The sequence below is a fragment of the Ostrinia furnacalis genome, unplaced genomic scaffold, assembly GCF_004193835.3.
Source record: "Ostrinia furnacalis isolate ACB-3 unplaced genomic scaffold, ASM419383v2 OfSCF0389, whole genome shotgun sequence".
Classification (NCBI taxonomy): domain Eukaryota; kingdom Metazoa; phylum Arthropoda; class Insecta; order Lepidoptera; family Crambidae; genus Ostrinia; species Ostrinia furnacalis.
Window position 1 is genome coordinate 895,060 of NW_021130628.1, and position 15,120 is coordinate 910,179.

General features: G+C 40.7%; 1 protein-coding gene and 1 long non-coding RNA gene across 2 annotated transcripts in view; one reads left to right on the forward strand and one right to left on the reverse strand.

The window, feature by feature from the left end:
• LOC114362213 (SH3 and multiple ankyrin repeat domains prosap) overlaps positions 1–15,120 on the forward strand; it is a 152,916-nt gene that overhangs the window by 129,458 nt on the left and 8,338 nt on the right. Inside the window, exons 6-19 of the mRNA XM_028317514.1 lie at positions 850–1,169; positions 2,291–2,485; positions 3,069–3,135; positions 4,135–4,365; positions 5,638–5,814; positions 7,962–8,083; positions 9,058–9,158; positions 9,695–9,899; positions 10,308–10,410; positions 11,451–11,549; positions 13,105–13,197; positions 13,437–13,535; positions 13,689–13,821; positions 14,565–14,700. Coding sequence (XP_028173315.1) covers positions 850–1,169; positions 2,291–2,485; positions 3,069–3,135; positions 4,135–4,365; positions 5,638–5,814; positions 7,962–8,083; positions 9,058–9,158; positions 9,695–9,899; positions 10,308–10,410; positions 11,451–11,549; positions 13,105–13,197; positions 13,437–13,535; positions 13,689–13,821; positions 14,565–14,700 — 2,081 coding nt within the window. The remainder of the gene's footprint in view (positions 1–849; positions 1,170–2,290; positions 2,486–3,068; positions 3,136–4,134; positions 4,366–5,637; positions 5,815–7,961; positions 8,084–9,057; positions 9,159–9,694; positions 9,900–10,307; positions 10,411–11,450; positions 11,550–13,104; positions 13,198–13,436; positions 13,536–13,688; positions 13,822–14,564; positions 14,701–15,120) is intronic.
• On the reverse strand, positions 6,247–7,008 carry LOC114362319 (uncharacterized). The gene is made up of 2 exons (XR_003656665.1): positions 6,811–7,008; positions 6,247–6,568 (listed from the first exon to the last, which is right to left on the reverse strand). It is a non-coding gene; the product is annotated as an uncharacterized LOC114362319 (long non-coding RNA).

Genomic DNA, 15,120 nt, shown 5'->3' on the forward strand with positions numbered 1-15,120 from the left:
AACTACCGCGTGCGGTTATTCTATCATCAATCTACTTCCAGTATAATTAAAACATGTACGCAAACGTAGTTGCCAAGAGATCTCTAGTCAATTATAATTACAATACGCATCGTTAGCATTCGGAGCTATTGTGGCGCTTCAGATCCCTTACACCCGAACGACATTGAGTGGAATAGTTACAGAACTGACGCACATCTCAGTCCATTTACATGCCGATTCCTTATCGGCTATTGTTCGGCTACTAAAATACTTTAGGCCATTGTTAGCCGTATCAACCGGGCCGTGGAAAATCCGCGATGTATATCGTTCTCGCCTTGAGAACGACGTGCCTAATTTGTGATATATTTCCTTCCGAGCGATATCTTGTAACTTGGATTTGAGTAATGATTCAGCCGGGACTGATTACTTAGATTAATGGACGTTCTGTGAAAGACTACATTAAAGCGTCTCCATTATCCACCTTCTGAATTTAAATAAATCCAAATAATTGTAAGCATAGGCAGATGAGAGTTTTTATAGGCTCTAAAATTAAGAATAAGAATAAGAATAAGAATAAGAATACTTTATTCAGACTAGATCTTCTTTATTACATTTTGCATGTTGCTTATTGGATTCAGACTAGATCTTCTTTATTACATTTTGCATGTTGCTTATTGGATTTTAAGCCAATAAAAGTGAATGCAACAGAGTACTAATGCTAATTTTACGCTCCAAAAAGTGCCATAAACTTTTTCGTCCAGGTTGTAAACGTTTTACATCTTATATTTTATTGCCAGGTAGCTTTGTCCTAAATACCATTTAATCACGTGTAAAGGATATTTTGCTAAAACTGTTGTTGTCTCATTTCAGATACACCTTTAACGATAGCAGCTGGCCTAAAGTCACCGGGGAAGGTTTTGATAGCATTAGTAAATGGAGGGGCTCTTCTAGACTACCGAACGAAGGATGGAAGCACTGCCATGCACAGAGCAGTCGAGAAAAACTCTCTAGAAGCGGTCAAGACGTTGTTGGAACTGGGGGCTTCTCCGAACTACAAGGATGGGAAGGCACTGACCCCTCTATACTTGTCAGTGACGAATAAGACCGACCCACTGCTGTGCGAGACCCTGCTGCATGACCACGCGACCATTGGCGCCACCGATCTACAGGGCTGGCAAGAAGTTCACCAGGTCCGTAATACGAACTTCGTATTTCCTAAAACAATGTGCCATCGATAAATGTTCGTCACAGAATTTTTTTTTAAACCTGATTATGTAAATGTTAACTGCTAAAACCTAACTCTTTGAAAACCTACCTTTGAAAACCTTACTATTTAAAACCTAAGCATTTTTTTTAAATCTCTTAGAAAACCCCATTTTTGGATATCCAAATTCTGGATAACTACCTCTGGTAAACTCAACTCTTGGAAAACCTAACTTTCGCAAAACCTATCTTCTGAAAAACCTAACACTGGTAAACATAACTTTTGGAAAACCTAACTCCTGCAAAACCTAACACTGGTAAACATAACTTTAGGAAAACCTAACTCTTGCAAAACCTAACACTGGTAAACATAACTTTTGGAAAACCTAACTTTTGCAAAACCTAACACTGGTAATCAAACTTTTGGAAAACCTAACTCCTGCAAAACCTAACACTGGTAAACATAACTTTAGGAAAACCTAACTCCTGCAAAACCTAACACTGGTAATCATAACTTTTGGAAAACCTAACTCCTGCAAAACCTAACACTGGTAAACATAACTTTAGGGAAACCTAACTCTTGCAAAACCTAACACTGGTAAACATAACTTTTGGAAAACCTAACTCTTGCAAAACCTAACACTGGTAAACATAACTTTTGGAAAACCTAACTCATGCAAAACCTAACTCTTGCAAAACCTAACGCCGCGTGCGTTTTGCTTATAAACTGTGTTGCAGCCACACATGGCCGCCTCCTTGACCGCGCGACACTGGCCAGTTTGGCCACGAAGCAAACTGTATTCTTTTTCTCGACGACTAATATCGATGTTCTTTTGTTTTTCCTCACTCGTGACTTAAATTTTCGCGCATACATTTACAACACGAAAAGAATTTCTTTTTCGGATAAAATTCTAAACACTTTTTTTTTCAAAACAAACTTAAAATGTGAATAATTTGAAAAATAATACATAGATTAGAGAGGGTCAATTTCTTAAAAAATATTAGTTAGGAGGTATTGGTTTTTCTCTATAATTTTTAATGAATATTTAGGGCGACTTTGTACAGTTAAAGCAGAATTTATCTTAACAAAATTATTCCCACCTTCCAGGCATGCCGCAACGGGCTCGTCCAACACCTAGACCACCTACTATTCTACGGCGCGGACATGAACGGTCGCAACGCGTCGGGCAATACGCCATTACACGTGTGCGCGGTGAATGCGCAGGACTCGTGCGCGCGGCAACTCCTGTTCAGAGGGTGCGATAAGGAGGCGCTGAACTTCGCCAACCAGACGCCGTATCAGGTAGGGATGGGTACAGGTAATGGGGGGAAAGAAAGGAAGCCGTATTTGGAACGGTCGAGCGCATAACTGAGCCAATGCCTGGGGTATAGGAGTGGTACTGGAGGGGTGACATATGACGCGCCAGAGAGCATACAAGTCTGAAGCACGTCATGTACATCTGAAGTCTTGCTGACGTTTAATGTCACAAAAATGTCCTGTACTGTACCGCTCCCATACCTCATAGACTAAGAGCTAGTGAACGCCAGACCTACGTCATTTTAAAGCGGAAAGTTTGTCAGCATATGCTCCCAATATAGGATAGACATTAGATTTGACAGTGACAGTTCCAACTCCTTGCCCGACAGTTTTTTTAGGATAGCTGCCAAAGCTACGATGACCCAAACGTCATGATTCACCAACATTCTATCCTATATTGGGAGCATATGCTGACAAACTTTTAGCTTTTATAAAATGACGTAGGTCTGGCGTGCACTAGCTCTTAGTCTATAGCAAAAATTTATTTGAATCCAGTGCTGCCTCGGACAATCTTGTTACGTTTACTGCCGAACTACTGAAAATTCAACGTTCTACCCACACGTTTCAGGTGGCAGTTATAGCAGGAAATTTAGAACTAGCAGAAGTAATAAAGAACTACAAAACTGACGAAGTTGGTGAGTTGTCTTCGAGTTTCTTGCATGGCCCGCGCTGACGCTTTTATATAATTTATGTAAATAATTTTCATGCGGATTTCAGATACAAATAATTATTGTAAAAATATTATTTGTCTCCAAAATTCGCATATTATTAGAATTTATTAGAATGTATGTGTTTTTATTAACATGCAAACGCTTTTACGTATTAACTTTACTAACTTTTTATATAGCATTTTTAACTTATATTTACTAACGCATGTACTCATCCTCTATCTATGTATCTAGAACAGTCTATTCCATTGCTTATCATGACGGTGATGGTTGTTAACGCTGTTTTAAACACGAATCGTTACTGATATGATATTAATAATATTTATTGATGAACATATGTATTGGTATTGGTATATAGTTGGTGCACATGGGTTGGGTTGGTAATTTGACGCAGCTTGAATGGGTCCGTCTTTTTGGCGAATGAGTCCCATATAACCCATTGGTCTATGGACCAGTGGGGTGCAACAGGGATGTTACGGATCTTCGATTCAGATTCCGAAAACTTGGAACTTTCTATTGTTTATTCACCTCCAATGTAGCTAACATCCATTCCAAAATCTTTGAACTGGAAGTATCTGGAACGGCCTCGCCATAAAAATTTAAACGTGTATTTCACCATGAAACCACGAGGTATCCTATTCGCGTCTCTCGTTCAGTCGTTTACAGTGTTTGACAGAAGCTTTAAATATTTATGAAATTAAACTTTTATCTAATGAGAGTTAAAAAAAATAAAACCAAAATACAGTATTTAAAAAAAACTACTTTAATCAAAGTCACGCGTATACAACACAGCGAAAAAGTTTGATTAAGAAAAGGACTTCCTTTTTCTGAGCATTCGGCTCATGATTCGATACATGAATTGAAAAACTCCGGTTCCAAACTCACCTCCGTAACATCCCTAGCAGTTCACATAGGGCATATGACGCACCGTTGATGTGGTTCGGTCTGGTGACGCTGGGTTCGCAGTGCCGTTCCGGGGCCCGCCGCGGTACAACCCCAAGCGGCGGTCGGGCGCGTGGGGCTGGTGGGCCGGCGACCGCTCCTCGCTGGCGTCGTCCACCCGGATACCAGAGCTGGACGCCATGCTGCGAGCCGCTGCCTCGCCCTGCAGTCTGGAGCGGCCATTTTCATCAGCTTCGTCCAGCATCAGCGACGCGAGTCATCCAAGCCATGAAGACGATGCGAGCATTGTGACAGGTAACGCTTGGGCGGGTCTGGGTAACGGTGTGTCCAGTGTTGGAGTGACGTCATTTAAGGCTAAGGTGGTTGCACATTATCCACTTTGAATTTCATTTTTCACTTTTTCTTCAGTTTTTTTTTGTTATATTTTAATATTTTTAATTGACTTTCTTGCTATTTTTATGTTATTAAAAAAGAGGGGTTAGCGGGACTTTTATTCTTGACGAAAATATTTTATTAAAAAAAAAGGTGTGTAGAAATCCACAATATGTATCATACTAAACGGTAACGACAGTAAACTCCATAAAGTTTACCGTCACCATTTTTTTCTTTATTAGAAACTTTGTCTTACTGTTTTTTTTTAATCTATTTTAGAGTCATTCTTTTTTCACCTGGATTTTGGTATGTTCCTCCATAAAACACTGGACACGCTCAAACCTCACAGACGCCGTCCGCGACTCCCGGTGTCGTGGTAAACAACCATCACCAAGCACCATCATCGCATGTCTCTGTGCTGTAGCCCACAGCTTCGCTTCTTCACATTCCGAGTTACCCTCTACATGTTAGATTAGGACTAAGATTCTTCAAAAAATCCTTTTAAACAACATTTTTGTTACGTAATTTTTCTTTGTACTTATGTCCAGATTAAAAAAATACTTCAAAATCTCCCAAGTATATGTAAATGCTAATAATTCCTACTGTATGGCACTCAAAAATGTTTATGTACTTACAGTATTAACCCTGAATCCCAGCAGTATTATGAAATCGGTTATATAAATTCGCTAAACTAAAAGTTGTATTTATGTAAATATTCGTAGCTATGTTGAACCCAATCAATGCACGCACCTGCAATTTCATAATGTGGGGGAAAATGTACCTATTCCTTGTTGAAAATACCATCATGTCAATATGTAAAAATTAAATCAGCAGTTTTGTGTGCACATGGCATCTGTTGACAATCATAAACACGAAAATATTTTGACAAGGTTATTGGCGATGCCGATATTATAAAGTGCCTTAAAAAGCATTCTCATTTAAATCATTAGAAAAGAACAGCCATAGACAAGTCTGAACAACAAAGAGGGAAGAGTCCACCTCACGACTCAGTCCTTTTAACACAGCTAGGTAAATCGCGTGTGCTGTTTACATCAGAGAAGGTCCAATTACTAACAAATAGTCGCACAAAAGTTGAAAAAAAAAACAACATACCGCAGTTATTAAAAGTACAAAGGCGACACAAAAACGCTCCCAAAACGAGCATCTTTTCTCACAACCCAGCCGTATCTACAGATAAAAGCGCGGGCGACACTAGCGACATCATCTCGGACTCGAGCGGCGTGGGCACGTCCAACTCCGACACCACCACGTGCTCGCTGCAGGCCGCCGCCACCACCGTGGTGTGTCTGCAGCCTTACGAGCCCTCGCAGCCCGGGCATATTCGGCTGAACCAGGGCGATATTATTGAAGGTGAGATCTGAGAAACTTAACTAGAAAAACAATGTCAATGTTTTGTATTTATTTTGTGTCTTTTGCCTCTGGTAAATAGGAGGGCCCATCCTCCTCCTGCTGGTTAAAAATCCTGACACATACAATTTGATAAAGTGACCTTAGGTACGGTCTCTTTTCTCCTGTACTTACCTAAATTGCATTATTTTAGCTCCTGAAGTTCACTATTTACAGAAAACAACAATAGTCAAAGTACGAGTATGAAGTATCTTAGCAATTCTTTATATGCAAATTACACGGCAGGTATTTATAAGTAGGGTCAGGGAGGCAACAGTGACTCACTTTTTTTTCGAAGCTTAATAAAAATAGATATCGCTTTAATATTGGCCTAAAATTTGCTCACATTTTAGATACACTATTGAACTGTAACTGAGCACTCATGATTCTACATTATTTACTACTTATGTCAAAGTAGGAACCTAAAACAAAAAAATGATAATTGAGCCACTGTGGACTACTAGGTGTACACACTGACTCACTACCGTGGTACACAGTATTAACGTGGTACGGCAGTATTTATATGAAAAGAAAATGCCCATTCCGCGTAGTTTTTTATTAGAAATAATAACAAAACTGCACAAGCTATTCTTATTATAATCAACAATTCAACACGACTCTTAGTACTTTTATTGCTACCTATAAGATCTTAAGTCATCTCAATCTCTTCGTTATTTATTTCTTCCCTATTTTTCTGTCGGTTTTTTTCCGTGGCATTCTGTAAATAAAAAACAAAATTCGATTTAAAGTTATAAAATATTGAATTCGTATAAAGTATTAAAATTGAGTCACTGTGTACTTCTACGCCATTTTGTAAATATTTGATCAAAAAAACCAAGATGTAAAACAAATTAGTCAAAATTCGGATTAAAGACAATTGATACAAGACCTACTATCCGATAAATATAACGGCTATTACCTATAGCAACAAACAAATATATGAAAACAATCGAAACTCACCTTAGAATGTAATTTAGTGGGCGCGAAAACAAAAAACATTCCCTCACCCTTCCGCACGGCACTTGACCGGCGAGCAAACTGGTTTAAATGTGTTCGGGTACCAAGACCTTTGAATCGGTAAAAGAGACAAATATATATTCCTATGCCTTCAGGTCGAAACATGACTGAGCCACTGTAGCCGACCGAGTCACTGTTGCCTCCTTGACCCTAATTACTATCGAAAATGTATGAATTTCGAAACGTTATTTCGACTTGAACACTCGCGCAGTTTCACCAGGAAGTACCTAATTATCAGCAACTATTATTTCAGAGACCATTCACGCGGATAATTGGTTTACTTTGTGACTTGAAGCAGCATATTTGCATACTAATTCATTAACGTACGTCAGTTACACTAACCCAACCATAGTTCGCGAGGCATGAGTCATGGGCCATCTGACTAAACAGCGGAGTCGTCTCAGGTGTATTCATTTACAAACATCGATACATACACATAAAATAATCGGGGTTCATGTCCACATCGATACATGTTTAATAATAAGATTAATCGTTTTCCCAGAGATGATGAGAGAACTCCTCAATAGAAAATCCCTATCTAAAGGATGATTTAAAAAATATTAATATTACCTACGTCCAGATGCAAATTAATATGTATGAATATTTATTCTGCAGGAATAAGTATGTGCATCGATTGCAGTAAATAATTGTAATAGAAACATTCGATATCAAGTTATAAACATCTAATCGTGTTTATATTAGCCAAATAAAGACGCTAAGCAGAGCTAGTATGTATTATAATGTGTACAAAACTTTGCAAAAAACATTTGTGGTTACGTAGAATCATTCAGTTTCCTAGAGGCTTTAGTTTTAACAACTTGTAATCACACAATACATAAAATAATTCAGTTGATTAGAAATTTTAATAAGTGCTTCTATTTACTTTACTCATAGCAGTGAGACCACCCATTTTGTACCATTCGAAAACTTGTGTTTCTATTCGTTTTTAGTATCCATAGTTTGTCGGACAGTTGTTTTAAACATCAGTGTTATCAATGTACAAAGGCACATTTGATTAGTTTCCCCCAAAAATCAGTGTAAAATGTACGTAATACGGTATACTGAAGGCGTGTGTTGCGCGTGCGCGCTTGCAGTGTCCAGCGCGACGGATGACGGATACCTGGAGGGCACGGTGCGCGGCTCCGGCGCCGCAGGACTCTTCCCAGCACACTGCGTGCAGGAGGTGCGCCTGAGACAGAACACGCACTTGCACCAGGTAACTATGACACTTGCTACAGGTAACATGACTTCCTAGACACATGCATCAGATAACTACGAAGGACGACGACTACCTGGAGGGCACGGTGCGCGGCTCCGGCGCCGCCGGACTCTTTCCCGCGCACTGCGTGCAGGAGGTGCGCCTGAGGCAGAATACGCACCTGCACCAGGTAACTATGACACTTGCTACAGGTAACATGACCTCCTAGACACTAGCACCAGGTAACTATTTCTATGATGGATGACGGCTACCTGGAGGGCACGGTGCGCGGCTCCGGAGCCTCCGGACTCTTTCCCGCACATTGCGTGCAGGAGGTCCGCCTGCGACAGAACACGCACTTGCACCAGGTAACTATGACACTTGCAACAGGTAACATGACTTCCTAGACACATGCATCAGATAACTACGAAGTACGACGACTACCTGGAGGGCACGGTGCGCGGCTCCGGCGCCTCCGGACTCTTTCCCGCGCATTGCGTGCAGGAGGTGCGCCTGAGGCAAAACACGCACCTGCACCAGGTAGATATAGCACTTGCACCAGGTAACATGACCTCCTAGACACTAGCACCAGGTAACAGTGACCTCTAAGACACTTGCACCAAGAGATAATAACCTCCGAAACTCTTGCACCAAGAAACTATGACCTTCGAGACACTTGCACCAGATAACTATGACCTCAGAGGCACTTGCACCAGGCAACTATGACCTCTATGACACTGGCACCAGGTAACTATGACCTCCAGACATTTGCACCGGGTAACCATGACTTCCAACATACTCTTACTGGTCTCAAGATCAACGGAGTTGAAAACACCCCTGGTTTTTAATGTAAACCATGTCCAGTCGAACGAAATTAATAGTTTTCGTTATAAACTTAGGAATCTTAGGATCCACATTTTTCTATCCCTCTCGCCATTTTTGAAATGTGAATTTTACGATTTCATTCACCCATTTGTGTATTTCCATTTCAGGTGTTATCATCAGGTCCAATCCACCACTCCCGCGTAACAGGGAGACGGGAAATGGCCCTCAGCAAAACGTACAGCGCCACCGCGCCTAGGATAAAAAAGTCGTAAGTGAACTGTGACCTGCACCATAAACTATCACAACAATGCGGCACCAACACAATCAAAACGATTGTAAACATATTTGGGGCATTTGTAAACAGATTTCGTGAACCGAAACCGGCAATTTTGTTTACAAACACAGGTTCAATAGGGCTATAAATATTGCCAGTTAGTCTGCCAATGTTACTTATCAGCCAGTCGATTGGTTGAGGTCGAAGGTATAGCATCATGTGTGTCGAAGATATTTATCGGATTATTTGGGCGAAGGTGTATTTATTGTTCTCGTTAATTTTCACTAGCTATTATCTTTTCTTCAAATACTAGCGACAGAAATGGAAATAGCGCAGTCCGCTTTAGGAATTTTATTCTAAGTGGCGTAGAGTTAACCTTCTCATCTGTAGTGAAGAGAACGTGATGTTGCTTTATTGCGTTACATAGTTCTGACGTACTTACGGGTTTCCTGCTGTGACGTTTCTAGTCAGACTGTACTCAAGAATTTTACCCGTCTTTCCGCTACTTTATAACTTATTTGAATCCCCAGATATGGCAACATGGAGACAAGGACAGTGGTGCTTCACCGCGCGAAGCGAGGCTTCGGGTTTATTCTGCGGGGGGCGAAGGCGTCATCGCCTCTGATGGAGCTGCGCCCCTCGGAGCGCTGCCCTGGACTTCAGTATTTGGATGACGTGGACGCTGGGGGCGTGGCTGATAGAGCGGGACTGAGGAAAGGAGACTTCTTAATAGCTGTACGTATTCATAGTAATGTTTAGATGAAGAAAGAATGAACATCACACAAAGACAAAAAGGTACCTAGAAACATATACGACGAGGGATGTTGAGTCTCTAGCTAGAAGATTTCCTATAGGTAGACTTCGAGTTCAAAAACTGTTCCTCAGTATGGTACCTAGGTACTTCGATCGTACTATACCTACTTGAGACTCGTTCCAGCTTGAAGAAGAATAAGATCTTCTAGTGATTGGTATCAACAGAGGTTTGAGATTGAAGGTTGCTGTCTGCCATACAATAAGCGATAGAGCAACTCAGCTGGTGATAAAATTTTGCAAAACTGGACCTTATTCCACAGAATTTTATATTCAACTTTAGGATTTTGCTTAATGTGATGTGGTCTCACAAGTAAACCGTTTCTTTCGCAGATAAATGGGGAAGACGTATCGGCTGCATCTCACGAGCACGTCGTAGAACTGATCCGTAGTTCAGGCGCGCTCGTATCCATGACTGTCGTCTCACTCGCCGCAGGTCAGTCTCTACTCACAACACCTCGTACATGCCGAGAGTCACGTTCATTGAGTGCCAATAGGTTTACTAACAACATAGAACTCTTGTCAGGACCAACCAATCTTGAATAGTGTGCAATTTGAACAACCATAACAATATGATGGTCTAAATACTAGTATTTAGAAGTAAAGTCTAGACTTTACCTCTCTGTTCGGCAACAATACTCTTCATGTGAACGCCTGAACCGAACCTGACAGCCTCCTCTTCCACCCTCATACAAAAAGAAAACCATAGAATACAACACACTCACCACTTCTGCATATACCTACTGTAATATATTTCAAATTTACTACACTAACCTTGTACATAAGTTTTTCTGATGAACGTGACTTTACAGGCTCCCTCCAGTTAACGTTATTTCAGATATCATCCATATCAACAAGTCCCATTACAACACAGACATTGGCAATCAAGAATTCAAGAGGCTAGCCCTGGTTGGATAGCAACTACTCAAATTGCCCTTATGTACATTTGTAAAATATGTTTCTGATAAACTAAGAAATTCTTCAGGGCAAAAACCTAACCCACTATTGGAGGGATGGTCTACTAATTTTTCAGCAATCCATTGGCGTAACTAGACTTCGTTCGGAAGTAATGATATAAAATTATAAAAGTAAATAAGTAGCTTTTATCTCACGCAAGGAACTTTCAAAGTAGACAGAAATTGTTGGTTTTCTTGGCTTGAAAGCTGAAATAATAAGTCTTTATAGTGACTTTATCAATTTCTAGGGATTAAAATCAAATTGCGTATAAGAACGCGAAAAATCAGACAGTAGCAAGAGCAAAGTATAAACCGTAGTACAGAATGAGTAAGATATAGAAATTTTGTGATTCCGCAATTCATTCAAATTCAAAACAGTCACCGTCAAATGGGATAGCTAAAGCCTATGCTGAATTCAATTTTGAGGGTATAAAACTTTAAACAACATCTATTTGGAAAAACATAAAGCCCAAAGTTCCGAAGCTAGTATCGCCAATGGTAACGGTGTGTCGGTCGCCAGGGACGGAGGGCGGCGCGTGCGCGGCGGGTGGCGCGCAGGCTCAGTTGTCCAGCTCGGGTCGCCCCTACGCGGCTACTTTGCCTAGAAAAGCTGCCGGCGGTTAGTCACTACACTTTACGGCGGGCTTTGTCCGAAAAGTAGCCGACCTTTGTTAACTTGACCAGCATTTGGTCAGATATGAGAGCGCCCGCTAGTTTAAATCTTGTTTACCAGTAGGTAGGGTTACTCTAACGCCGTTTCTGTAGCTATCACTCATCATCTTGCTTTGAGTGATGGAAAGACTAACTTACCGTAATGCATTCGTAAACCCACAACAAAGGGAATACTTACCGGCGTTGACTTATTGTGTCCTAGAAAATCCAGATATAAGTTGAGACTGCTGTAAAATTTAATCTTTTTTTTCATTACCCTCCTGTTTTCTCCTGTTCCAGTGCAAATTACTTTCATCATAATTATAGCAGTACAAATAACAACTTAGCCATTAATACTACTGCTTTTATTGTGAACCAGTAGGACAAAGCAATATTATCTACTCTGTCACGGGTCGGCTAGAAAACAATGGCCGGTTATTTTTCGGACAAATTTCGTTACAACGCCAAAACAGCTTGACGAGTTTGTCAGTAATCTTCGGCTTCGCTAGACACGTTTTGTGAGTTTGTTTGCCAAATCTGAGGAGTGATAGTAAAACATGCCACACTCTTATGATGGCTTTAGCGACACTACAGCTTCTGCAGTCGCCTAACTAAGGCCAACTTCCAGCTTTGCGAGATAATTGTTGTGATTTGTGGGTTTGGCTGAGACGAGTGTGATGTCTCGTGGAGTTATCCAGCTTTTTTAGATTAGAATAACCACAGTTTGTAATTTGTAATTTACAGCTTCGCTAGAGAAATAGTTTTCTTACAAAAATAACTCTAAGTAATAACATTGCCTAACACGCTCACATTGGTAATGGTAACTGTAATTTTGAAGCACTGCAGATGTACCGAAGAAACCCTAATACCAACATACACGTCATCAAAAAACTAACAATATGGGATGTACAGAAAAGTCTATTATTAGCACTATAATCTGTATACTGTAGCATTTTCTGGGCAAAAGTGGTAGTCATTCTTCACCTTCATAATCACCTTTCATTACGCATGTTTTCATTCGTCATGATATTACAAATTAGAGAAATCAAGTGTAATCAGAGATCTTCAAACTCATTAACATCACCAGACTTCAACTTCTCTCTTCTATCTTTCAAACTTGGTGCTGGTAAGAATAAGAGAGAAAAGTCAAGTCAATCTGGCCGGGTGCTCTTACTATTGTAATATCCTGCGATTGAATCACTGAATCATCATAACATACACCTGATGATCCTCCTATTTGACACGTATCGAAATCATCCTTGAAATCAAAAGACATTGACGCGATTTCTGTATTGAGATTTCTAGCTTGAACGTGCTCATTTACTACTTATGTATGAACTGAAAAAAAAATGTTCATATGAAGTTCATGAGGATGAGCACGCAAAAAACTCAATTCAGAAATCAGGGGTTTGAGGCGTGATTTTGACGCGTATAAATAGTGGGTACGCACACAGCACGCTTCCACTCGCCTTCCGCATAGTAGCAAAAGCTAGGGCAGTCTGTAGGAGAGTCGGCTGTTACAGGAAGGAGCCCTGCGCCCGCGCCGCCGAGACGCGATCCGCGCACCACGCTGAGCGTCGGCAGAGCGAGGGCCAAGTCTATGGTCGCTGGACTAGGTAAGTCGCAGCGTTTTGATTATTTTACATCCTTTCTTGCACTCGATTAAAAACCCCATTAATTTAAGATTATGACCAACTTTACACAACAACGGATTTCAGAATGATCATGCCACATTTCGCTCTATATGATGAGAGGCAATCAACATCTAACAGCTAATAAAGTCAATAAGACATCTATCAATGCTTGACTAAGAAGAAAAACAGATTTTTAGTAACTGAAGCTTTCTATCTTACAGAAAATGGTGGAGAAAAGGAGGAAAGTTGCGAACCTTTAAGTGTGGCTGGCAAATCGTCATCAGCTGAATCAGTTCAGCTTCATGGTGGTAGTAGTAATAGTGAGTAACTTGGTATTCTTCTTTTTTATTATACTCTTCGTACCGGAAGCATGTCTTCAAACAGTTATTTGAAGAAACTTTAGCAGTAAAGCTTAGTTTTCCAAAAGATTAACTTGATTTTTATTGCACCGTAACATCCTTCTTTCTTTCTAGGTGGAACTCCAATGTCTGGCACGCCCGTGGCCCCCAGAACGGCGTCGATACGGCAAAGGCCCGCGTCGGGCCGCATCACGGCCGCCGAGTTAGAAGAGCTCTTCCAAAGACAAGCTGATGCTGCTCCTGACCTGTGAGTAGCATGTCATCGATATACACTTTCAATCTCTATAATCAGCTTTTCCAATTCTAAAGGCGTTATCAGAAACTTTAATGTCAATGTTTTGAAGATACAGATGAATTGCTCTCAGATACCAGTGCCAATCGGTGTGTATGTATACGAATTTTAAGGCGATAGGTGAGGCAAAACTGCAAAATAGACCTCTCTTTGAATCCCTACTCCTCCTAAATGGATGATCCAAACAATAAAAAAAAATATGTGTGAGATGTATAATATCTTAAACTAAAAAATTGTTGTTCGTTTTTTATGTTACAACTATTAGTTTTGACAGGAAAAATTCTTAACTTTCTTCTAATTTCACCAAAGAAATTTCCTACTACTCCTAAACGGCTGGTGCGATTTTAATGATTCTTTCACCAAATGATAGAGAATTTAATTATCTAAAAAATTGTTGTTCATTTTTTTTCAAAAAATAATGTANGCGCACTTTGGTATCGGCACAGTATCGGGCAGAAGCGCGGGCGCGCGGCGAGAGGCGCGTTGTCTCGCTCTAATGCTCAAGGTCGTTCGGCCATGTAATACTACTTATGTTTTTACTAACTTTCCCGATCACTCTTACGGTTTTCATCAAATAGAATTTTTCAACATGCCTGCCCAGTGTAGGCTAAATCTTCTAATTTAGAAAAGGCCCTGCTCCAGCAGTGCTAAATTCCTGATGATGAAATAAAGTCCTGATGATGAAATATTGTTTCCAGCGGCGGCAACAACGCGATGATGACGCGGTCAGCATTCCAGGGCGGGTCCAATTCACCGCCGTACTCGCCTGCGCGGGGCAACGGGTCCGGTCGGGTGTACGCCTCTGTGGCTGAGATGAAGCGCTCGAGGGGCAAAGTGAGTTTGTGACTGTGTGACATTCGTTCATTATTATGTGATTCCATAGAAATATTGCGAGGTTGTGTTTCAATTTATAACAGGTGCAAAACCCCCATGAAAAAAGGGTAGAATCAAGACTTGTTGTCTTCGTCGGATCTCGTTAAAACTTCATGCTCTCAAGTCTTTATTCCTGCATATTTTTTTAGTCTGTGCCTTGCAGTTTTACATTATTAGCTACGCAGATACATACATCAAAAATATAATATTACATCCTCTCTTTTTCGGTAAATGAAAATGATAAGTGTCCCCACGCATTAGACGGCCAGGGCGCGCGGACAGGTCGCTGCGGCTAACAAATTAATTATGTAATGTTTAATGAAAGGCCGCGTGGTCAGGCTGCGTAATGCGCGCACTTACATACACCGCGGAAGAAATAGT